The 26,942-nt window shown below is 40.2% G+C and overlaps 1 protein-coding gene across 1 annotated transcript in view; it reads left to right on the forward strand.

Moving 5' to 3' along the window:
• The first annotated feature begins 383 nt into the window (after positions 1-383).
• Positions 384-26,942, forward strand: part of LOC101174942 (zinc finger CCHC domain-containing protein 24) — a 37,279-nt gene continuing 10,720 nt past the window's right edge. Inside the window, exons 1-2 of the mRNA XM_004077105.4 lie at positions 384-830; positions 3,489-3,689. Coding sequence (XP_004077153.1) covers positions 591-830; positions 3,489-3,689 — 441 coding nt within the window. The 5' untranslated portion in view covers positions 384-590. The remainder of the gene's footprint in view (positions 831-3,488; positions 3,690-26,942) is intronic.

Below are 26,942 nucleotides of genomic sequence, written 5' to 3' on the forward strand. Positions count from 1 at the left end.
CTCAGGTTCTCTGCAAACAGTGTTGGGGTCATAGGTCGCCCGTGAACATTTTTGACTTGTAGCCGGTAAACTGCTTCTATTGATTATTTGACTGTGGTGTCTATGGTCTTTGCTCTTCCAATTTCAATATATACATCACTGCTCAGATACACAAATTAAGAATCCCGAGTGACATGAATAACAAAAACAGTAAATAAAAGATTGATTATGTAGGTGCATGGATAATGTTATTTCATCATTTTACCTGTAAACTGTAAATGTGCGATCAAATCTGGTGTGTTCAGAAACCTCGGGCGCTGATTGGCTGATCGCCCTCGATGAGGCGGCGCTGTGGTCATTCCACATTCAAACAGTCTCTGCCCTGCTGTGTCAGAAAAAGATAACGGACCATGGGGAGCAGAGGAAAACTTTCAATACTGACATGGAAGCGCAATGACTTCTGAGTAACAGTCAACTGGGGCACGAGGAGCTCCCGGCGCGAGGAGGACAGGGTGCTGCTCTACGGCAAGACGAAAGGTCCATCCGCGGGCGCACGGGAGCGGAAAGCGAGACGATTTCCAAGACGGTGGAGAATACGCTTGAATTGAAAGATGAGCTTGTTGTCTGCCATAGACACGAGTGCCTCCGTGTACCAACCCGCGCAGCTTCTCAACTGGGTCTACCTCTCCTTGCAAGACCCCCACCAGACCAGCGCCTTTGACGCGTTTCGACCCGAACCCAACTCTTCCCACCCGGATCACAGCTTCAGCAAGACTCCTGCAGCGACAGATCTGAGCTCTTCCCTCAACTCCAACTATCTCAACAACTTCTTTCAGCTGCAGCGAAACGAGGTGACACTCACAAACAATGCAAGGATAATTCTTTTGGCTTAATAGGAGGAATCAGAATATAAGATTGGGATTTTTAATCGAGAATACAACCTCAAAGCCATTTTAAAAATAATGAATAATCGAATTATTTTTCAACTTATTGATTTGTTATATAACAAAGTAATGCAAAAGTTCGTCACTTCGCCTAATGATCCCATAAATCTTGCATGACTGTTTTCCATGAAAGCTGCAGAAATCTGGCAGGACATTTAAGTACCGGTACATGTATACATTAAATAGATCAGCAGTAAAAAGAGGAGCAGTGCATTTAAATAGACTTCCATGCAGGCCTGTCTGGAGAGTGCTGTCCACTCCAATCCCTTCCTGAGCTCTGCTGTCCCTGACCTCTTCAAATAGATCCAGTTGATGTGCACACAAAATCAGTTCTTGTTTATAAATGGTCTATTTTTGAAGCTGGGAGTAAATTTAGGGACAAACATGCTGGTAGTGCACATGGGGTCTAGATTTCAAACAGGACCCCAACCCCACCCTCAACAATACACATGCACAGAAAGTAGTGCATAAATGGTAGATTCACCATCCACGTTTATCCATGTGATTGCAAACAGAGAGATCATGAAGTCACTTTTGATTAAAGGATGTGTAGAAACCGGGTTTCATGCAACAGTGCAATGCCGTTCAGTTCAGAGGAGTCTATATGATTTTGAAAACACATTAGGTCTGGAAATAGTTTAAGGGGTGCGGGGCATTTTGCAACTTACAACGCAAACCAAGCCAAGGAAAATAAACCACTGCTGCAGTTGGATGATTAAATGAGTGTCTTTTTTTCCTCCGTGAGAGATCATGCAACAGTTAAATTAAGGAAAAATGTCAATTTAGTATAGAGTTTTACAGTTAAATATGTTTTATCTCCTGTGAGGTCTGTTCAAACATTGTCTAGTCTTAGGGATGTTTAAAAACCCAATTGGAGATTAATTGAACAGTAGTTGAGTCATCAGATGAAACCAATGTTTAATATGCATTACATTTTAGGGCTGGGTTAGAGAAATCAATAAATTAATTTGACTAAGAAAAAGCACAATAGATTTTCTTTACTTGCAATTTTCTTTGATACAAAAAGCAGATTTTCTGGTCATTTTTAACGATGAAAGTTCTGTCTTTACTTAAGAAAACTTTTTCAAAACAAAACAAAATTTTTAGTGTAAACTGTTTCTGGTGATAACTGTTTAAAAAAGTTAACTCATCCAAAGTGCCCAACATTTGTTTCTATTTTGAATTGGATATGTATAATGCAGGTATAGGAGTATGCTACCCTAAAGTGTACACACTGCAGCGATCTGTCACTGAAAGAAAGTGATATTCATGGAACGTGGTAAAAATATAAAACGTGTCATTTTATAGGATGCAACCTGACACACCGCTGTGATGCAGTCCTATTTATGTGGCTGATGCAGCCATCAAAGTATTCTAGACACCCGGCACTGAAAACGCACTAGGAGGGATGGACATGTAGCTTCATTGTCCCTTCCAATGCCACTCCTAACCCCCTCATGATGCCACGGACACGCAAGTACTTAAAATACACAGATCTCAACATTTGCAGATGCTTGGATAGATGTTTTGAAACAGCAAAAAAAAGCAACACATTCTGTTTTATATTTGTTAAACTAATTTCCAAATCAGCACCGACACTCGAGCTTACCAAACACACAAAAATGATAACAAGCGCACACATTACAGCACAAGCAGTAACAGATGATGGAAAAACTCTGAGAAACTAAACGCGTGATTTACAGAGACTACATGAGTCTTAAAGCTGGAGCTGTTTAGCGCTGCGATCCTACAGCCTCCAGATAAAGAGCTGGCTTGCTTTTGTGGCCAAGCTGCCAGGTCCAACGTTTCTGTTCTGTGAAATGAAACATCGACGGTAACATCAGTTCCCCGACAGAAACCTGGGTCCCAAAATGATGCATGGGTCTGGGTGGTGATCAAGAGCTGAAAATGGGGACTTCAACATACCTACACATTCAGTGATGGCTTTACTTGAGGCTTGTTTTGAGAGGAGTTAGATGGTTAAAATTCAAGGCAGATGACTGGAAAGACTTTTTCTTTTTCGGTTTCCAAAGCTGATTACTTGACTATTTGACATTTAAAAGTCCCTGTCTGTAGTTTGTTGGATGTCATGAAGACATGAATGAGAAAGGAAACAAGCAACTTCAAGCAAAGCTTTTACAGTTGTTAATATTCTGCGGACCGGCGCCGTGTGCGTTGTTGCTTGTCAGGCTGTTCGATTTGCCCCCAAGCAAACTACGAAGTCTGACCACGGACACTTTACCACCAACAATGTGTGGTGACACTGATGATGTTTCACAGGCTGATGAAGAAACATGCCCCCCCATCCTGTTTATGATGAGTCATTCTTTGTAAAGCCCCATCTTTCTCTCAGTACTTTTCCAGTTCATAAGCACAGCTGGGCCTTTTGCCAAGTGCTCCGAGTTTAATAAGAAAAACGATCCAGAAAGATTGTTTTAGCCTTAATTTTTTGTTGCAGCAGAGAATTAAAAGAAAACAAAACAAAGCAGACGAGTAATGCCATTAACTGTTTTGATGTTTTCTGTGAAAGAAAATGTCACATCCATTTCTGATGTTGTTTTGTAGGCCTTAAACAACAACATTTATAAGAATGTGTCACCCTATGGCTCCCTGAACAACATCGTAGATGGACTCAACTCCCTGACGGACCATTTCTCAGACCTTTCCCTTTCTTCAGAGCCAAGGAAACCCAACAAAAGACCTCCACCCAACTACTTGTGCCACCTGTGCTTCAACAAGGGTCATTACATCAAGGACTGCCCTCAGGTGAGACTTCCAACCTGCAGTTTGGCCTTCGATTTACTCTATTTTGTTTCTCTTTTTGTAGATTTTACATGCTTGAATACAAATCTTATGTTTTCATGCCAAAGTCTATCCTTAAACCCCTGCAGAAGACCAGTGGTGGCAGCAAAAGCTGTTGTTGCCCCAGCCTGCCTTTCTTTCTCTGCCTGACTCTCTTTAGCTCTTTTAGGACCTGGTGTGACCCACTTGTTAAACAGGCTGGCCTCTGTCTTCTGCAGTCGTGTGTGTGCGCATGTGTGTGGGTGCCTGTCAATGTGTGTATTTGTGTGCATCTTAACTGGCAAAGTATTACGTAGCACAAATAAATATGTTCAAATAAACACGTTAAAATATAGATGTGCATATTTTCTCACAATGTTCAACACCTGTAGAGAACACACGAATCAAAGGTTTTTAAAGGTTTCCTGCAAAATGTGTTTAAAGGTGCAGCTGCACAGAAGAAATAGAAGGACCTCCTAACAAATGTAACCTACAAAAGGATATGCATTACATACATGCTGTCTTGCATGCCATGGTTGCCGTATGTCAGACCAAAGTTCAAGTAACTTGGAAAGAATTCAGTCTCTGGTCTCCCATAGCTAACTCCATGACTTAGGGGGTGGGATGCCTGGTCGTCGCTGCTCCTTGTCTGTCTGCCGTGGTTTGGGGGTCGTGGCCTTCCGGTGTCCGGTGGGGGGTTAAGAGCTGCCTGGGAGAGGTGGAGGGCCCACTATCGGTACGGGACCTTGGAGGTTTAATGGGTCGGGGTCTCCGCTGAGGCAATCGGCGGTCGCTCTAGCTGGTTGTCTGCCTTGGTCCCGTCGAGGCCTGCTCAGAGCTCTCCCAGGGCCGGTGCCTTGGGGCGGGAGCCTGGGCTTGCTCCAGAGGGGTGCGGCGCTTTCTGGCTCCTCTCTCTCTTTGTGGGGTGGGTAGTGCGGGGCCTGGGGTTCGGCACTTCGGGGGATGGGACCCCTGGGCTGAGGAGACCTAAGCGCTATGCTGGGGGGGGGGGGGGGGGGGGGGGGGCTGTTTGACCACCGGGGGACAGTCTACTAGCTGCCCCCGACTTACCCTCTTCCTCATATACCGGTATTCTCTTATTAGGGTGATGGGGGGGGGGGTTGTTCAGCCTACGATGCAGCTTGGGGGGAGGAGCCACTTGGCAGTGTTCCCCGTCCCATGGTTACCGTATGGAATAGCCCCCCCTCCCCCTCTCGTTTTTAATTGCACCTTAGACATGTAGGGCCCTTGGTAGGGGGGTGACATCACTGCTTGCTGGGAGTGATGTCCTCTCAGTGCCCTACCCGTCAATTTTAACTGCACCCCCTTAGTACACACACCCTTTACCCCTCAAAGTATACACTCCAATACAAATACACATACATGCACACACACACCCTTACAAACACACACACATGCATTTCACAAGGAAGGTAGGACCTCGGACCATCTGTCCCCTACCCCATCCCTGGTAGGGGGTATTGGGCCCTTGGCAACAGCGGCCGTGTTCCCTGGGTGCTGGCTTCCTCGGCCCGGCAGCCCTCTCTCCACGCAGGGAGACGGATCCCTGATCTCTCTGGCAAGACCAGGAGCCGGGAATCACATTACATCTGAGCTTGGGGGTGTTCGTGTCCCTGTTGTGTGGGTTCTGGACCCTGCCCCTGAGCGCTGGGCCTCGCCAAATTTCCAACTGTGTCTGAGCCTGGTCGGGCCATGTTTACAACACTTCTTGTGGACCCCCTCTTCCCTTGGTTGTCCTCCTCCTGGCTGGGGGCGGCTGGCCCCTGCCTTGCTCTCTCCTGGACCAACCGTGAGTCGGGTGGGTGGGTGCCTGGAGCGCGGGGCGGGTCTCCTTTGGGGGGTCCTGGCTTGTACCTGGGGTTGGGGTGGGGGGACGCCCAGAACTCCTGGGTGGTCATGAGGTGCTCGTCTAGGGCTGTGGGCGCTCTTCTGGGGCGGATTTCTGAGCTAGATTTCAGCTTGGATGAGTAAAACAAAGACGTTCATGGATCCATTTGGTTACAAGTAAATGCATCGGAAAGAAGCGGAGCAGCAAACGTGTGGCCCGCCAACTGTCGCCTACTTCACAGCTACAAGCTTTTTTTCTATTTTCTCTTTATATATGTCCCCTATCATGAGAAAAATGCTACAAGAACATGCTAAAAACACCAAAAACATGTTGGTCATTTGAATGGGTCTTTAAAAATAAGAAGTCTTTGTTACTACAAAGTGAAAATGTTTGTTCAAATTTCTATTTTGAACAAGTCCCTGGTTGGTGTCATCCATAACTCACTACAGTAAAAATACACATACAGATATTTAAATAAATGAATATTGTGGTGTACAAAAAAACTGTTAAAAGAAAAAATTGAGTATGTTATGAGAGATTGGACTGCTGGGTTGTTGTTTTTTTAACAGTTTAATTTTTCTTCTAGTGAATTCAACCTTCACGGTTGGGACTGTAACTGGAAAGTGACCCATTTTTATAAGAGCAGAACTATGCGTCTCTACCATGGAACTGTGGCATTTAAGTTTTATCCTTTGCCTGTGATTAAATCTCCTCTCTGTGTATCTCTATAATGCCTCTCCCCTTTTTTCATATCTCCTTTTGTTTGGGTTGAGTTACCCTAACCCCTACGTTCTGTGCATGGAATGGTAATGGGAAGCAGATGTGAGATTTAAATGCTTTGACTTGCTTTATGACGTATGATGACTGGTCTCTGGAGCTCTGTGAAAGAGCCATGTACTGATGAAACATCTACATGACAGGTCCAAACTGCACTGTGAGGGAATTGCGTCATCTGTGGCACACTTAACCTGGAAATTGAGATTCCTGGTATTATAATGCAGCGCTAAACTTATTGTTCATCATTACTTAAATATATATATATATATATACCGTATTTTCCGGACTAGAAGTCGCCCTTTTTTTCATAGTTTGGCAAGGGGTGCGACTTATACTCCGCAGCGACTTATATTAGAAATAAATTGAAATAAATCCATTGTTAACCCTCCTGTTATGTTCATTTGTGAGGAACAGAGATGATGTTCCTGGCTAAATTTGATGTATGAGGTATGTTGAGTGTTAAGAGTATGTTAAGTGACTCAGAGAATCAGCAAACCTTTTTTACAGTAAGATCTTGAAGGCTGACAACATAATATTCTATTTTCCAATGATTTCATAGATTCAGAAATGCAATAAAAATGACAACTGTTTCTACAAATACAGGATGAAAACAGAGTAGTAGTTGGACAATGATGCTTCATGAAAGGAATAAATAAATAAGTATGAGAAACAATTACTGTGAAATTATGAGATAAACAGTCTGCTATGATTGTGTCATATGCAGTTGTGCAAGTTATTAGTTCTTGGTCTCAGATTTTGTCAAATAAATTTCCCGTCAAAATGCGACTTATAGTCCAGTGCGACTTATCTGTGTTTTTTTCTACTTTATAATGCATTTTTGGGCTGGTGCGACTTATACTCCGGAGCGATTTATAATCCGGAAAATACGGTATATATAGGTATATGTATATTGGTATATATATTGGTAAAGAAGGAAAGAAAGTACAAAACAGAGTATTCCCAAATTCGTGGGACTTAATGGGACTTGATAATTTAATAATAACTTAATAACAATCATGTTTAGCAGTAAAAAAGAATTTATCCCATCTTCATATTTTCCCAACCTTAGATTGTCAATTTGAGTTTAACATGTTACAAAAAATAAGCAGAGTTAACACCAAATGTTGATTTTGTTTATTAAATGAATTTCAGAATCTGCCTGGCTCTATGTAAAAAGATAAGTGTCCACCAAAATTTATTTTAGGAGTAGTCAGTCTCCATCACAAGGGCATAAAAATGTCAGAATAACACATAGAGAACTACAAGCTTCACAGTTAAACATTAGTATTCGTGGTTCCACATTGAGAGAAACTGAATAAAACTGACATCCAAGAGGAGAATTCCAAGGTGAAATCCACTGCTGATCAAAGAGAACAAAATCTCATCTCACCTTTGCCCAAAAGCTGTCAAACATCTGAGTGAACAAAATTTGTTTTTCCACATTTGACTCCCCCATGTGGGAGCGGTGAGACACAGCTGACCCCTGCTCCGGAGCCTTTTGGTGATTCAACAGATCCCGTTCTCAGGGTGAATTCTTCACCTCAAAGCCACTGGGATGGCTGCACTAGTGAGCCAAAAGTCAAACTGTGTAAAGAGTTTGCATACTATTATAGCTGGCCAAACAACAACAACAGACAAATAGCATTTTCAAAAAAACAATATCATTGTGGTGGTAGTGTAGTGGTATGGAACATTTTAGTTTAAGAGCCTTGGGATCAAACCACTAGTTCTGCCATTCACCAAACATCTTGCCATCGGTTATGACCTCAAGATAACGGTCAACAGCTCAAAGACCCACCCCAATGAAAATCGGCTTTTTAACATATTTTTTTCTGATGATAGAGGACATATATAAAGAAAAGGATCAGAGAGCGAGAGTTTTCAACGCAAAAGCCCAAAAACCACATATACGCACGTTTTTCTAACACTAGTCATTATAGACGGTCGCTTGAACGCACATTTCCGAATGTCTGAACGTAGAATTGGATTGTTATCCAGCTGAGATGCAATGAACAGTCTTAAACAGTCTGTTCACCCTAAAATATTACTGGATTTAAAAAAAAAAAATTAAGACAACAACAAGTAAAAATTTCTTATTTGAAAATAATTATTGCAGCATAATATAATCTCCAACCAGATACTACCATTCAATTTCTGCTCATGTAGTTCATTTCTGTGATTTGTCAATGTTTTTTTTCTTTCTTTTTTTTTTAAAGTTTGGGTGCGAATAGTTTTTCACAGTATGCCTAATGTCATTATTAATTATGACCATAAAGCAGATCGGTAAGGAGAAACCATTTTAGCTTTACACATCTCTTGACTTTTTAAGCAAATCACGGGACAGTGAAGTTGTCAAATGAAGTTTGCAATGAAGTCATCCATTCTTTCAGATCACCACCTAAACTCTTCAAACCTGCACAGTTCATTAATCTTTCAAAACATATCAGTGTCTCCTGCTTTTTCTCTCCCCGAATTTACCTTCCATTTGCACTGCATCCCATTTCCTGGCATAGTCTGCTCGTACGTTTAGTGTTTCCCTAGTTTGTGTTGTCCAGACATGTTGTTGCCAGTAAAAGCAGAGGCTCCAGCTTCCCTGCACATTGCTAAGTTTGTCATGACGGTCCAGCAGGCAAAATCCCATTTGGAAGGCAGGTTTAGCCTTCTGTTTTACGTCTCTTCCTCTACTCTTTACTAAGACTCTTAATGTAGGTAAATTCTTTGATTTTGCTGTAACTTGTTGGTATTGGAAACACGCAGAGCAATGCTGTGGGTGGAGAGACAGAACTGTTGTAGCTGAGTGAAAGCCACAGGCCTGGCAGCAGCTGCCCCCTTTTCCCTGTCATAGGGACAGAGGTGTTATGCAAACTAGCTTTTATTTGGAAAATGAGGTCGCTTTTCTGGTTACGAGCAGAAAACCTCTCTCTGCAATACCTGAATCCAAGACGCCCTTCCTTTTTCTCATGATTCAGTTTCGTGAGATGGAATAACTTTCTGAACATTTGGACCTGCCTTTATTCTGTGACTGATGTAGTGAAATCTCAACAGAGACTAACTCATGGAAAATATACTTGCAGCAGTGCAGGTTTGTGAATAAAGGTGGAGATTTTCTTGTCTTTTTCTTTGTCAAAAGGTGGTGTCCTGAATCACAAAAATATTCCTGCTTTTTTGTTCATTCTTTTACTATTGTAGGTCTTTTTTCATTTCTTTATAAATGTTTAATAACTGGAAAATTAAAAACCAAAAACAGCATTTTTCATGTTCACACATTGCAGGTACTTCAGGTTTTTCTTGCTTGCTTATTTTTCACTTTCATAGTCAATTAAATTACAAGAAAATAGATTTGCATTTTTTTAAGGTTGGTGATGAGGTGTGGTTAATTCTAGTTTAAATATTGTAAAAATAAAGTCTCTTTCATGAAAAATGACATCTACCTTGACTGATATGGGTTGGGATATTTTTTAACTTTTTATAATAAATGTTTCCATAAAAATCTTAGAGAACATTGGCATATATTTTTTCTTTTGTCTTAAACCTCATTGAATAATTATTTAATTCTTTAGTTCAATATTTGCAGCACAGTTAAGTAGGTTTATAGTCATCACTCTTTAGTGGAAGTAACCACACAGACAAGAATATGACTTTAACTACACAAATGTCGGATTAAAAGTTTCTAGAGGGCTCTGAGCATCACAAACTGGAGAAATGTTTGGTTGGCAGATGGATTCGTGGATTCGTATTGGAGATCTCATCAAGAAGAAATTTGGTGTGGTGTGCTCAGAACAAAAGACAAAAAGGATCAATTATCATTTCAATAGCAGGCCTTTTCAGGCTCAAGCATTTCATGTTGTATTTTCTTAATAATTGTGGTTAAAAGAAGGATTTATAAGAAAACAACCAAATATGATGCATCTGAGATTAACAAAAAACGTTGGTAAGGGGACTTTTCTTTTTGGATAATCTATCAGATTGAGCTCAAATGTGTAGTAAATGTGGAAAAATATCACACTTTTACTTTGATCAATTACACTGCACTGTTGATGGTGTACCAAACAACATGCAGTTACCGTGTAAGTATTGACCAGAAAAAGCAAAGAAATCAAACTAGTAGAACCAGCATGAGCTTTCACACTTTTTGAGAAAACAAGTTGGTGTGGACCACACAGCCCTGTGTAAAAAACTCCTTTCACAGTTTGTAAATGTGTTTTAAATAACTAATATTCAGTAGATGTGACAAACGTTTCTGGGTAAAATCTCTTATTTAAATCCTTTAAATAATGTGAGGGTGTAATGATAAATCAATGAATTGATTGATCAATGAATTGATTGATCAATGAATTGATTTATCCAACCAGATCGATCAGTCTGATAATCTTTTGATCTATTGTGAAAGCTTTCCCAGTGGTCTTGTATTATTAATTATGTTTAGCTGTTTTTAGCCGAAATCAAAGAAATCGGTATCATTCTCTAGAACATAGTTACTGCAAAGTGGCAGTAGTTCATCAGAAATTCCCCTCCGAGTTTTGATACTCCAGATTCATAAAGAAATCCTCAGAAATGGGATTTTGAGCCTAATCTTTTCAACATACGTCCTCCACCATCAGAAAAATTCCACAAGAACATAAAAAAAACCAACATGATTTTCAATGCTACTGATTGAAATGATCAAGCACAACCAGATACAATTCCAAAATTGCAAAGCCATGGCTTAGGTTTTGTGGTCCATATCCAAGTATTTGTCAACTCTAAGCAAAGGTTTTCAGGCAATATATTTTATTTAAAAAACACAAAAATATGTTCACATAAGCAGAATTTTAGCAGTAACATTATGCAACACATACGTAAAGTGTTGCTGTGAAGTGTTGTATATTGGTGCAAAGTCACTTTTCTCCGCGACAGAATCAGATGATTTACGTTGATTGCATCAACAGTTGAAGAGTAACAGTAGTCGGAAGAAGGTAAACAGTGGAGTTAAAGCTAAGTCGATAAGACTAGTTGTTTACTGATAATCAGAAGACAGCTAAAAAACATAACTGCAAAAGCATGAAATCATGCCATCCAAAATATTACGCTATCTGCAACAGAGCTAAGTCTGTAAATGAATACAACTTTATTGTTCCTTTTTAAAACTAGAAACAAAAGAAGCTGTAAGTGACATTTTTTTTACTGTCCTGCTGTGAAACAACCTCAATTTATTATCCATGCTAAAGCAATGACTTTACTTTAATCCTGAATGTTATGTACTGCATGCACCCACTTGTAGAAAATAGCAGCGAGAGCAGATTAAAAAAAGAGAACGGGGCCTGGAGCCTCAGAGTTATTGAGCAGATCAGAAACACATGGGGCCTAGTGATCCACATACAGATCTTTCTTTATCACACCAGTAAAATCTGTCTTTGTTTAAATTGTTACTGTTTTACTGGAATGAGATTTTGTTGTGTCATGCAACATAGAGCACCCATTTCTAAATGTATTTTGAAGTTTATTTTCCAGTTGTGTCAGCAGTCATACCTACATCAGGCACTGTGTTTGCATGGAAATTAACAAAATTGTGACATATGTTGGGGCATGATTCAGTCAGATTTATTACTAAAAGTGTGCTGGATGACTGAAGGCCCGTACACACCGGGACGAATATTCGCCAGGCGTTATTCGCCAGCGTTTTTCGCCACGTTTTTTGTGTTCACACCCAGGCGATTTTCGCTGACGATGAGTGGAGTGAACATGCAATTTCATTCCCTGACATTAGATGGCGCTTAATGTAAAACCGAAATACTCCTGTACACAAGGTGGCGCTGCGCAACTTTACGCTTCCTAAAGTCGCTTTTCACTCAGAAGAAGAGAGCAAGTATTTACACGCTTGTCAGAATCAAACAAAGAAAACATGAATATTTCAAGCACCAGTAGCTCCAACTGGTGCTTGGTTCGGGGATGTTTTAGAATGTCCGTCATTATTGCTTCGCGGCTGTGTAGACGCTACTTGGCGTCTATCTTCTTCGCTGGTATGTGTGCTCAGCAACGCAGTTTTGTTTGAGCGCCCCCAAGTTGTGTTTTACTGTAACTTCAGAAGCTCCAGACACGTGAGCAAAAGCGCCATTCTCATTGGTCGAGTAGATTTCGACGCGACGCGTCGAAAAAAAAAAACGAACCCGAGGCGTTTTTTTTTTTCGACGCTTTAACGCCTGGCGTTTTTTCGCGTCGGTGTGCACACTCTCATTGGGGCCCTTTGTTTAGTCACGAGGCGTTAAACGTCGGCGAAAATCGCCGGCGAAATTCGTCCCGGTGTGAACAGGCCTTGAGACTGACTTTCAGTTTGATATGCACATGTGCCGATGCTTCCTCTTATCACTGTGGCCGGTATTCAGTCAGGAAAACCTCTGTGATTTGGCCAAAGCAACCTCAGCACTTGTCTGATGTTTATCAGTGACCATATGCCAATCAGTGCAAGGCCTCACACTCCATGTGGTGTTAAACTCAACAGCAGTGTTTTCTTTGGGACAAATGGTCACCATAATCTCCTGTAACGACTTGGAGACCTGGGGAGTGCTGGGAAGTGTCAGTCTTTTCACACCACAAGCAAAGAGCACCTTGGGTAATGTGCGAGTTGCAAAAATGTGTGCCTTTCCTTAAGTTGGAGCGATAAACTTAATGGCTTGTCATTATGGCCTACCAGAGTAAATATTAGGGGTCGTTGTTCTCAAAACACATATTTACTTTTTAAGGTTTCCTTTCAAAGTGTTTGCCTGTGAAAAAGCTGTGGTTCTTTTCAGTCTCTGCTGGCAGTCATGCTAGGATAATTGTGCAAACGCTGCAATGCTCCAGTTGGTGTTTGAATTAGTATAGTGAAGGTACCATGGTGGTGGTGGGGGGGTGTAATGTGTCAACAACACATCTCTAGCTTATAATTTACAAGTGTTGAACCAATGCACCGCAAAATGTGAGGTTTACTTATGGAAAAAAAAGGATGTCAGTTGTGGGCCTGTTCTCTTAATTTCCTGTTTTTTGAAAATTAAAGTAAAACTTGATAAAGCTTTGCAGCTTCAATGGACTTTTCTATGTATATTTAAGGAGTTGAGTGCACAAACATTTTATTGGTGATGGTTCAAATTCTGTAGGATCATCAAGAAAAAGTATCAAGAATAAATAAAAATACTCTAATGGACCCGATCCAATGAAACATGTTCTTGTAGCATTTTTCTGATGATAGAAGACATGCATGTATATGAAGAAAATTAAGAATAAAACTGGATTTTCTTTTATTTTTCCATTCAAATAGATGTAAATCAGGAGCAGACAAATAATGCACTAGGAAAAAGCTAGCAGCAGTGACATCGGTGCTACAGTCAGTGGGCCTAATGCTCCCTGCTCTATTTCCTGCTCTATTTTGATCCATCAACTTGCAGACAAATAGATTCAAAACTGTACAGCTACATAGCTCCAATATTGCTCTTTATTTAAAATTATACTTAAAGTGAAAGTCCCATTAGCAATGTGTTCGCATTTGTGTTCTCTCTCTGACTGAGCTTGAAGGCCAGCTGTCCTGCATTAACCAGAGAGGTTAAAAATAAAAAAAGATTAAAATTAGGGGACCTTTTTTTTATGATTGCCTCGATGAAAATAATAAAAAAATATAAAGTTCAGGAGGCCCGAGCAGGGTGGCTCCTCATCCTGCAGCGTGTCTCTGTCTGGCTGACAACTCGCCTGCCGGGAACCAGCATGTTGATCAGGATCCGTGCGCCTGCCTTCGCCCAACAGTAGCCGGGATCGGTACTGATGGACAATTTGGTTTAGACGGGTACCAAATTGCAGCATGCCGCTGAAAACGCACTGCTGCCAGGTCTTCGCAAGGCGCCCGCTGCTCAAATTGCGCCGCTGGACCTCAGATTGAGGTGTACCATTTACTTACACTGAAACTGGCCACCTCTGCTGTGAATGGCATTCGTTGTGAATGCAGTTTAACGTAACCTGTAATCCTAAACTTAACCGTTCCTCTGGGTCCGTGTGGCTAAGAAAAACGTTCAGCACTGGCAACACGTCTTTCAAAAACTACGTTAGAATGGTCACTTTCTTTATGGCATTTCATTTTATTTGCTGTGCGAGTGAATTCAACAATCTGCATGTGTTGGCATCAGATCAGTTCTGAGCCACAGCCAGTGTTGCCTGCTGGTGTAATGTAGCCTAGGTTAGATTGTAACTCAAAGCATTTTCATGGGCTTATCAAAGTTCTTTTTTGTGTGTAATTTATTAAACAGCAGGGTCTAGTACACATTCGTGCTGTCATTCCGCACATTGTTCAAAAATGTGTCAATTTACATCGTTTCTTTATCGCTACAGATAAACCTTTGAGAATCGAGACTGTCAGTCGGTGTCGTTTGTGCCCCCCTCCCCTTGTGTCTAGCTTATTACTTATGTAAGACGCAGCTTGCAGAAAGCGATGGATCAAGGGCGGGGCTAATCAGCTCAGCACCAATGGCCACGCCCATGTAGATGAGATTTTGGAAACAGTGGCTTGAGATAAACATGAAATATGACTTTTTAAGCCATTTAGATTGTGGGATTTTGGTTAAACAATGTCATAATCAAACAAATAATAAAACACCACTTAGAACGTTTTTATATATAAAAATAATTTTGGGACTTTAAGTGTTTTGTTAATTGCAACATTTTAGTTTGTGCAAATGCTTTTAGGATCACAATTATAAAAGGCCTTGAACCTGGTGAAGGTTCATGAGTTTAACACGATAAAAAGTAGAATATAATAAATATAAAAAGCTTTCAAAGATCTTTATAAACATCATTTCCTTTCACTAAAAGATGTCAAAAAAGACACATGTTGTCTGGGATCCTGTCATTTTTTTTCATTCATGTTTCATTAAATTAACTTGATGAGCATCCCACCTTTCAACACCACAGTCACATTCAAACATTTGTCCCCAAAAACGCCCCACATTCTACCCGTTTGATCTCTGCGGCTCTGGGGGCAGCTGTTGCTGACAGGGCTGTTGTTATACGCTGTGGCAGTAAGGCACAGCATAAAACACCCCCCCACCACCCCACCCCATATGCCAGTCGGTGCTACAGAGTTCAGCCTGTGTCAGAGGGTGCAGAGCTTGAGAATGGCACAAAAGCTGGGATACAGAGGATGAGTAAAAGGGGAATGAGAGAACTTCCCCTGAAAGGAAATCAAACTTAAAAGAATGATAAAAGCGTGGTTTCCTGCCAGCTGGTTTGTGTTCTGAGCAGAAATCCCATTCTTCCTCTTCTTTTTTGCTGAGACAACAGTCACAGCACTTCCTGTTTGGTTAACCGTGACACCAAAAACCTTATTTCTGGTAGGCAGCACTCTGTTATGACAACCAGGCAGGTAAATTTAGATGGAATAAACAGGGAACTGTTAATAATATGATGGCACTGCTGGGCTGGCATTGGATATCAAAATGAAATAAATAATCTACTTGAGTCTCTTATGTGTCACAATATTAAATGTATTTTTTTAAGTTAGGAGAAAACTAGGCCAGCTCTATTCTTTATATCTTGTCTTGAAACTAAGGCAAAACCAGTTAAATATAATATGTACCTAATAGTCAACTTATTTTTGTGCTTATCTTCACTGGTTTATCGATTTTTCGATAAACTGTAACAAGGAATATTATTTTGTAATAAAATGGTAAATGATGGAAGAACAGACTAGAAAAACAGTGTTGGGGCTCTGCACTGGAGTTTATGTCAAGAGATCAGGGACTGACACTGACAGCTTTGTGTCGTGCTTGAATGGGCACCTTGGGGAGTGACTGGGATTCTGAATGGGTTCCATTGGGGAAAGCCCTAGCGGTGGGAATTGAGTCTGGCAATTAAGGCTCTCATTGTATGCCTGTAGGATTTGCTAGACGGAGAGGTCAGGAAGGCAGGCCTGCATTGTTCTCTCTACAGGGCCCTTACTGCATCACAGTGGTGCATCAGACTCAAGTATGTTTGGACAGAGCCTTGGTGTCCAAGAAAAAAAAAGAATTACAACAACAAAACCTCCCAGAGGATGATATATATTCTCTGTGTCTTTACATCAACACTTACAGGTATTTGAGCTTTTGATTTAACAGCCATTTTATTTTGTTTTTGGTACGTCTTCCTCACCGTCAAAAGTCATTGCTGCATTTTTACTCTTTAGAACTTTAGTGTCTTTAAAAAATAGGCAAAATGATAGAAACAAAATGTCTAATTGGATGGAGAGCAATCTGCAAAAAAAGACATAAAGCCTCTTTTAGAAACATACAATGGCTGGTTACTTTAATAATTAAACTATTACCATCTAAAACTACCACAAACTTTACTTTTCAAAGTTTCTTTAAAGTTATAATTGCAATTTTAAAACCGAGATTAACAAATATTTATTAATTTATTTGTTAAAATATTTGATAAAGTAGAGGCTTTATATTGGGTACCGTATTTTTTGGAGTATAAGTCACATTTTTTGCATCGTTTGATTGGGGTTCGACTTATGCTCAAATGCGACTTATATGTTTATTTTAAAAATATAAATATTAGCATTTGTTGAGTAAATTTCTCTCAAAAGTGCCACTTGTGTATGATTTTTTTCTTCTTCTTTATATGCTTTTGTCTGGTGCTGTGATTTATACTCAGGAGCGACTTATAGTCCAAACAAATACAGTAACATTTGATGTACTATTCATTAAAAGTATGATAGTATAAAGGTAGAAGGATGGTCATTGTTGGAAAAAAGTAGTATACTTTCATAACTACAGTATTCTTTATTTTTGATCATCGCTCATACAATATATTTATATTGTGTGATATTTGTACTTTTTATGAATAAAGTGGTGACTGTACTTATCATTTGCCTCAACAAATGGCTAATATTTTGGTAGGAAAGCTTCACTGTCTGCCCTTTCTGTGTGTATTGCACTTCTGCTGCAGCGTGTCAAGAAGGTTCTGGCAGGGATGAGGGCTGGGGGGAGGTGCTCCATGGGAATGTTTTTACAGAGTGACCCCTGATCTTCCTTCCAGTCCCAGCAAAGTCTATGAGGGCCTTGCATCTGTCTCTGCTCTAACACACTCAGTCAAGTTGCTTGAAGACCATAACTGAGGCCAAGCAGGGCCTGCTTTGTAAACAGATAACGCTTATCTGTGATGCAAGGGACATGCTTGAGACATGGTTTGTAAAAGAAAGCAAACAAAATACAAACGAAAAGTTGGTTTGATCGCCACCTGTAAAGTTATTATATTTTAAGTGGTTATACAGTAGATCCAATATAAAACAGGGACCGAAAGAACATTAACAACACATATACAGTGGAGTGACTATTTGCTCCCAAATGCACACAGGAACTGCAGATGACACATGCAGGATACATGCAAACATCAACAGCGGTAGCATGGACTTCCTGTGGTGGTTGAAAATGTTTTGTACACCTCTGTATGCTGCAGGCTGCCACCCAACCTGCTCTTGTCATTCACCAGTCTGGTAACCCAATGCTCCCATGCAGCTGCACAACTTGCTGGGTCTAGAGACACTGTTGCTAAGTCCAAGGCTAGTAAATGCAGTAGGGGGAATTCACTGACACACTTAGTATTTAATGCCCCGTAAATTAAGTTTGCTGTGGGACAGTGATAAACCTGTGTGAGGCAGCTTCCCTGATCTGCTGGTGCGCTAATGGAACAGAGTTTCTGTATTTAACAAGGACACTTTCTGACTAGTGTTTGTGTTTTTTATGAATGAAGGACGAAGATGACTTGGTAAAACTACCAGTTAGAAAAACCGGGGAGCATTCTTTTAATAACTCAAAAAGTTGACTCGATGTGGCTGTAGCACACAGGTCGAGCCGTAAAGCTCTGTTGAATCGGTTCCCGCACATCTCTTTCTCCATTAGTCTGTAGAGTGACTGTAAAGCGCTCTGAGCCTTAATATAGGGTAGAAAAACGGCATACAAGTTTACGCCATTTACTCTCAAGAGTATCCATTAGTCATCTGAAAACATGATATTGAGAGCCGTGGCCAATTAGGAAAGCTGCATTGTGGAAATCTAGGAATTTAGGATTTGGGCTTTGGCAAAGAGCAAGTGATCCTGGTGTTATGCCTTTGCAGCTGTCTTGGACACCAGTGATGTGGGCTTTTTACCAAGGAGAAAAATGTGAACATGTGCACGCTCTGCACAGTAAACCAGGAGTTCACAGTGTCAAGTTACCCTTTGGGGCACCTGTGGTATCAGCATATAGATATGGAATCCTGAGTTGGTCAAAATCCAACACAAAGTTTGTTTATTATGATAGGAGGACATAACCTCCTCAGATCTTATAAAACAAAATCTTTCTTTCCAGTTTATCAAAACAACGTGAAATTGCTGGTCACCAATTTTCATTAGAAAGGAATAATATTATTAGAGAGGATTTAGCTGGGATCCCGTCAGTCTAGGTAAGCATATGAGCAGTAGCTATTAAAAAATATTATTATTATTCTTCAGCACATTTAATCTTCTGATTAAAATATGTTGTTTAAGTTAAAGATAAAAACATGACATTTAAGAAAATCCAGTATTTTAAATATTTTCTAGCCAAACCAATCCTCTTATCTACATGACTGATGGATGTGGGATATTTTCTCTTTGGTTCTACTGTCTCAGCTTACCTTTTGCTGTTTGAAATGAATAGCAAGTTTAAGAACAGACTGCACAGAAGTTGCAGGACTTTACTACATCTGAAAACCTGTTGAGAGCTTGTTTGTGGTTTTGCGACCATCGCAGAACCTCAGTTTGTGCATTCTAAGACCCAGAACCGTTTTTTTTTTTTTTTTACCATAAGCTCACATCTTTAAAAACTTGTACTTGACCAAGCAAAATCTTTTTGTCAGAAGACCATTTCTTTGTCACAATGGGGTACAAAAACATCCAGAAAAGGTGATGATCAGTGGTGAACCTGAAATCAGAAAGGAAAACCTGTAAAAGGTAAATGGCGTATTCATATATAGCGCATTACTACCATTTTATAAGGTTCAAAGCACTTTGCTGTCACAATCCCTTTTACCCATGCACACACACATTCACACACTGATGGTGGCTCCGCTGTCTAACCCTGTTGCCAACTTATAACCACTAGGAGCAATGTGGGGTTCAGTGTCTTACCCACGGACACTTCCACACATGGATGGACAGTGAGGGAACTGAATCTGTGTTCTACTGATCAGATGTGTACCACTCTACCTCTGCACCATGACCACCCAACACGTAGGACGAGGTTAGTGCTTACTCCAATCTGAACAGGCTTCACCAATGTTTTCTACTTAACATTTTGAGGAGCGCGTTGCTTTGTGATGATATCAGGAAATGTTGTCAGGTTAGACCGCAGGTTCCAAAGAGCTGAGGATTAGATGTTGGACAAAGATTGTTCTGGTTTCTTTCGGCATTCTAGATTAATATACACCTGTACAAAAAACTCTCTGCTACTTCCCTTATATAAGACCTGAGGGGAAATTTCGGCAAAAGTTTTAGGCATATTTAAACATAGAAACAACTAGAATTTGCTTCTATGATAGCACCACTTTAAAGTTATTTATCAAAGAAAATTGTGTTTTTGTTGTTTTTAACATGGTCTCGAGGCATTTTTCTAATGATGAAGGACATATATAAAGAAACTAAATAATAAAATTGCATTTTCAATTTACCCTTGGAGGTAATCTGCATTCTGGATCATCTTAATAAAATTGAAGTGCTTTATTTTGAAAATGCAACACTAATATATCAAAAGCAGTTTTCCTCTTATCCTTTTCTCCCCCCTATTTATCTCAGACAAAAATAAAAACGCTTTTCTTTTCACTTTTAACTCTTGTTGTCCACCTTTCGGTATATCAGGATACACCAAAAGGTAAGATTTCACTAATTCACACAGGTGGTTTTAGCAGAGATTTTATGCTGCATGCCCTTCCTGACACAACCCTGTATTTCATCAGGGGTAGGGACAGGCACAGGAGAACCCAGACTTGAGGAGTAGCGTGAAGGGTCTTGCCCAAGGACCCACACTGGATGAAGCTCATTGCGGCCCCTGGGAATCGAACCCTTATTTATACTTTTCAGTGATCTTTTGAATTTTATAATTGAAAGTTCCACCTTTGCTCCATTTAAGATAATCCTTTACTGTTTCTCATAACCTAACAAAATTGGTTTTGTTATGGAAAGATAACAATTTTTCTGTGAACTTTGAAAAGTCAATTGCATGCTGGACTTAGGGAGCGATACCCATCCCTCTCAGCACTTTTATTTTTTTGTTTGTTTGTGAAACCTGAATGAATCCAACACTGGGCCTTTTTTTTGTTGTTAGCTTGGTTGTGTTTCCTTGAATGTTGGTTATACTGTTTGTGATTGATGTTGTGTGGACCACATGATGTGTAATTCCTTGGTTTATAAATAGAGACAGTTGCACAAGATAAGAATGCTTATCTCAGCATTTGTAGCGGCAATTCAAGCCGCTTGGTTTGGAATATGCGCATAGGTCTTAAAGAAGTCTACTGTTCAAAAACACCACAAACATGTTGGAGGTTTAGGCTGAACTGAACATGACCCAACCACTTGATTAATAGATATGAGGTTACTGAAACACGTTTATGAAAAGCTCAGGAAATATTTCCTTGTCATGTCTAAGACAAGAATCTGATGTGATTAATGCTTTGATCTTTTTTGATGTATCACAGAGGAGAAACAGTTCTCAGCTCCAAACCACATCCAGGTTTCTGCCTTACCCCTATGCAGCAGTCATCAGACCTCCAAAGCTAGCACGCTAACTGAAACCACATTCAAGCAATTAGACGTCTTATCAGAAATACTACGCTTAATGAGCAAACCAAACAAAAACTCTAAAGGACCCAAAGCTAACAGAGGAGACTGAACCCCAATACGCTGTATCTGTTTGTATATCTCCTTCTGAACTGCGGCCAAGCCAAATACAGAGCCAGAGATCGGGACATGAGTAGACACAGAAATGCACACACTTGTCCACGCTTACGGGCACATGGTAATGCAATACACACCGGTCCTGGGCTGGTTTGACGTTCTTTTACTGCTCCCTGAGTGATGTCCTGGGGGATGCAAAGAGGCAGAGCAGGCCCGAGCGCCTCTGCTGCGCCTTTGTTTACACTGATGGTTTCCAGATGCTAGCTGGTGATTGGAGCTGTTTGGAACGCTGTGGAGCAGTCCAGCAGTTCTGAGACTTCGTCAGCCAGCGAGAATTAATGCAGCTCGGATTCTTGAAAAACAAGATGTTGTTTTGTAATGGTGTTCCACATCTTTTTCGAGGCAAAGACATTTAAAAAAAAAAAAAAAGTGGGAAAACAAAGCATTATGGGAATTTCGGTGATCCTAAATATTATTTTACTACACCATAGTTCGTACAAATAGATTTTTTTAAGTAGGTTTGAGAAAGTTGTAAAATGTAGAATTGATCCAAGCTTATCCAGATCTTATATATTGCAGTTTTTGTAACCCTGCTCATGCTCAACCAGGCCAAATGGTTACTGATTGCAAATTTTCTTGTTTTACTTTTATAACCGGAGTTTATTGTCTTGTTTCAACTATTCTGCCCAGATCAAATTATTTTTAGCAAACAGAGTTGCATTGTGCTTAAGTGAAAACAAATTGATCACTTAAATGACACACCTGCTCCCCTCGTCACTTTCTTTTTCTTAAAGGCATTAGAAAGAGGCAGCTGCACCAGCAAGAGGCAGACCAGGGAGAGCGTGCTGAGAAAGATGGCAGGGAAAAAGAGAGATGCACAGGAAACAGTGGGTGTTTTCAGAACTTAGAGTGCATGCTGGGATTGATAAATAGTCTGAATTGCACCTGGCTGAAGTCCTGGCACGAGGTTGTGGCTGTTTACCCCAGCAGCGGAAACAGCAGACAAAAAAAATGCTTGTTCTGTTCGCAGTGCGACACAGCTGAGGCAGTGACAGTGTCATTCTTGTGTGAGACTTTAAACCCTGGCCATCTGCATGCCCTTCTATGGCCCCCAGTTTTGGTTACCGTGCACGCTCAGGTCTTTTATCTGGTTTTGCTATGATGTCAGAGAGGTGGATGGCCAAAAGATGTCATGAATTGTAACAGTAAATCTATTTAACACATATGGGGGTCAGAATGGGAGCATTTTGTAAGTCATTTGGCAATTGGCAACTGTTTTGCAAGAATTTGGCCAAAGTATTTACGGTACTTAAAACTTGTTGGTTCCCTACTTTTTTTTTTAACAAATTCCACAATTCTTTATATAATGTATAAAGAAAAACACTGTGGATTTTATTTACCTACCTTTTTTATCCAAATAAAATCTATCCATGTAGATTTTTTGGAGGCCGTAGTCAAACGCTCTTTTGGTGGGGCTATTCCTTTTGCCAACATCTTAACACTTCTGTGTGACCTATAAAAGGGTCATTCCGCAACAGCCTAATATTCTGCTCCGTATTTGACGCCCCCAGGAGATAGTTTAGTTGAATCAGAGGCAGAATACGTACCAAATGAAAGGGGTAGACCAAACAGTGCAATGTTAGAATGGTGCTGCAAAGACAGATTATTAGCAACTATGTTCATTTTACAAAGCTAAAAACTAACTAAACTAAACTAAATAAATATTACTGGTATAAATTTAGTTTAAAACGGAAGCCAATCACATATTGCTTCCTTTAGAAACCTGCTTCCAGTGGTCATTTGAAGAATGCAACTTTTTGCGCCTTTTAGTTGTCTTATTTTATTTTAAATTTGTGTTTAACTAAACACAATGTCACTGAACTTTTTTTTTCTTCTCCAAAATTGAACTAAACCCACCATTGTTTTAGGATGTGATGATTAGCTAGCAAAACTAGCCAGTTTGTGCAATTTAAGGTTTAAATATAAAATAAAATGAGTATCAGTTGTCATAAGTAAAGAGTGCATCCACCGCCGAATTGAAAAAAGTATTGAAATAAAACAGTTAGACCATTTTGCAGTTTATGGGGAATCCCATGTTTATGACAGGTACCCTTATCTACCCGTTACTTCATGGGTTAACAAGATTCCATTTACTTTTGTTCTCATTTATCTGACAGGCAAACGGTTTCCCCTTAAAGTTTTCCTGTTACCAGGTCAAATCAGTGTAAAGATTTGCATTTATATTTAAATTACCACATGGCTATGACCATTTAGAACAATAAAGCTTGAGTTAAGTGTAAAACCTTGTGTATAAAAAGCAGTCTAATCCAGAAAATCCTGCAGTGACTATAAAAAAAATCTTATTTGTTACATTGGACACCTATGGATTCAACTAAGAAATCATGTTTTCTTAGTGCTACATACCAAATAGACAGGAGATACACATTACACCAATGTTCTTATACATCCAACAGAGAACTGTTTTTTTGGCCTATGGCTACAAAACTGTGGTCGGGACCCGTCACCTACAGCTTTGCTATCTGTTAACACGCTCTCCCACTAGCTTACGGCCCCTCACAACCCAACCTAATATTACCAGTGCAAGAAAAACGTCGAACAATGTCTGAGCTCTGCAGCTGCAGAGTTTTGAACCAGGTGCCACTTCGGACGAGAAAAACAAAGATGTACGTGGATCTAGTCGTCTGCAAGTGGATCCTTTAGAATGGAGCAGGGAGCTTTTGGGCCAGCCCATTGTATTTTCTACGTATTCTACATATTTCTATGTAACAAATCATCCGAAAAACATTGCAAGAAAATGTGAAAAACCCCAAAAACACAATTTTCCTTGAAGTGGGTCTTTAACGTTTTTACCACTGACAATGTCAGATACATAAAGTTTACACTGATAAAAAAAAACTTTTCTCAAGTAAATTTAATAAAATATAAATACATTTACACCTTGAAAAGGGCTTTTTTTTTTTTACAATGGCTACTTTATTTTTTTCTGGTAAGGAGCATCTAATATTAAAAGAAGCCAGTCCAGTCTATTGCTGAGACAAAGACTTAAGGGTTCGGCTTTGGGGCAAGCGTCTGACAGTGTACAGTCTTGTGTCTGTCCGCTGATCATTACTCTTTTCCTGGAATGTAAGATCAACACAAATGCAAGATCACCTTCTGGCCTCAGACAATGGTCTGGACCACATCTGCCAGTGGTCACAACACAAGTCGCTCAGATTTGATCTGGAGCCAGCCTTCTAGATGATTTTGTGGCACAATGAACTATAATTTCAGGGTCAGATGCCTTATGCTGCATACCTTTCAGTACGTTTCACGCTGTGGGTGTCGTCTAGACGAGGACGACTCAAACACGTATTGCCTCCCCACCCCTTCCACATACACACACAAAAAACAAGAAAAGACTACATTCCTCTACATGATAATGACTCCAGTTCTATGTAGTTGTGGCCAGAGCTACAGCGGTTTGTTAACGCTTTTTTATCCCCCACCACTCTTTCCCTGTCTCTGAAATGCAAGGCCTAATTGAAAACAGATCAGCAATTTTATGACGGCTCTGGTGTTTTGCCCCTATGGAGGCCATCTGCTTTGGATTTACTTTTCTCCTCCTCTTCTCCCAGCTTCTCCCTTCTTTTCGAGTGGACATTCTCCCAACATTTGGCCCTGGCTCGTACTATTTGTCCATTTCTCTCCTCGTGCGCTTGCACAAATAGTGAAGATTTTCAGACCCTTTTTGTCACTGAGTAAGAGGAGGGCTTTCTTAGTCATGCCATCTTGCGTGTCCTTGTCTCTCTCTTTGTTCAACTGTCCAGCCCTGTTTATAATATATAACTCCGCGTGAGAGCTCAGTAATCCTGCGATGTGAGCCAAAGTATGACCTGCGTCCTCGAAGCCGGGCGAAACACTGAGTGGGAGTAACGCCGGAAACCAAGACTTTCCAGCTATGTCTCCAGAGTGTACAAAAACCCAAGGATGTGGAATTTACACAGTGTGTCTGTTTTTAAAGTGGACAAAAGGAGAATGACAGTCTTTCCTTGTGCTGGTGTGGGACCATGTTTTTATCTAGACACCTTTTCAGACAAAAAAAAAAATCACAAAGCTCTATGTGCAAGACAAAAAAGGAACACTACATCATTAATGTAATGTTCAACAAGCAAACAAACAAGCAAAAAATGCTTGTTTTCACTTTAAATACATAAAAATATTTTAAATTGCTCCAAAAGCGGTGGGAGCACAAAAAATGTGCTCCGTCCTGACAGGCTGATCTACTCAGCGACTGATGGGTCGGATGACGCATTATGAACTATTTGTAAATGTTGCTTTAGATGTTTAGAAATCAAGCCAAGCTGAAAGGTGAACTTACACATGAACTCAAGTGTTTACCGCTCAGGGTTTTGATCTGTCACTATCCGCTTCATTATAAACACCACATTGGACAAATTGTGTGCCTTAGAAAACCATAAGGCTTGCTTCACTGGCCTCTGACTCTTGCACTGATTAACTGAGCCTGTCCATTTTCTTGTGGCATATGTTTGTAATCCATCGGAATGTATGGTACCCACTGTGCCTGTAAAGTTCATGACTAGAGATTTAAAGTATTCTCGCCACCGAAGACCTCCATGAGAGATGATGTGTTGCAATGGCCGGAGAACAGCTGACCACAGTTTGATTGCACTAGTCAGATTTATTCCCCTCAAATTTCCCCGTTTTCCCTTTGCAGTTTTATTTAATTCATCTCCACATGGTTTTTTATGATTTATTTTTCTGTTTTCTTCTTTTGTTTAATTTGATTTCTTTTATTTGGGTTACAAGATTACAAAAAACAAAAAACACATTTTCTTTAACAAAACATTCACATTTCAAATTATTTTTGATTGATAACGGCCACCATGTCTTCCAGATGCTATATGGGGATCCATCTTCTGATCAAATTAGCACAAAGGGTCCCACAAATTGTTTTAAATCTTGGTTTTGTACATAAGAAATTACCCATTTGGAGCACCAAGGTGGTAAATCTTCCTAGCCTCAATTGAAACCCCACAAACCCATCTGGTCTTCTGTCATTGTGGCGCACTCAGCGAAGAATGCCTGGTTGCCCACAATGCCTGCCTGACCCGACTGTCAAAAAGATCCTCCATCTTTGCCTCTTTTTAAAAGCAAACCCACTCAATGGTTAAAGACTGACGCTCCTCCACTAGTTGGCCCCCACCATGCAGATGTCCCCCCCTGCACGCATATAAACAGGTGGCTGGCAAAAGCCAAAGAGATGGTTTTGAGAGTGTTCCTTTTCCAAGAAGTACTTTAGGGAACATAAGACTGTAAACATAATTAAATATATAATCTCCTTTAATATTTAAAAACTCTCCAAAATAATACTCCTTAGCTAAGCTGCACTTTCTCACCCTGTTAGTGGCATAATCCTTTTGTGCACTTTCACATTAGTGATTCACTTTCCGTGCGGTAAAAACAGCAAATATCTGTCTGGGCTGCTTTAAAATACTATTTGAGAAGTTAGAAACTAAAATTATGAATATTTTAGCATAAAATGGCAAAGTGTTGTTAACAAAATTGAGATTTATTTTAAAGACAATTACATTGCATCTTTAACTGTGTGAGAGCATTGACTGAGCATTGACCTCCCCCCTGGCGTTCCAAAAAGAAAGTACCCACTGGTTCCAAGACGTTAAGATCGAATAGACTTTATTG

The sequence above is a fragment of the Oryzias latipes genome, chromosome 15, assembly GCF_002234675.1.
Source record: "Oryzias latipes chromosome 15, ASM223467v1".
Classification (NCBI taxonomy): Eukaryota; Metazoa; Chordata; class Actinopteri; order Beloniformes; family Adrianichthyidae; genus Oryzias; species Oryzias latipes.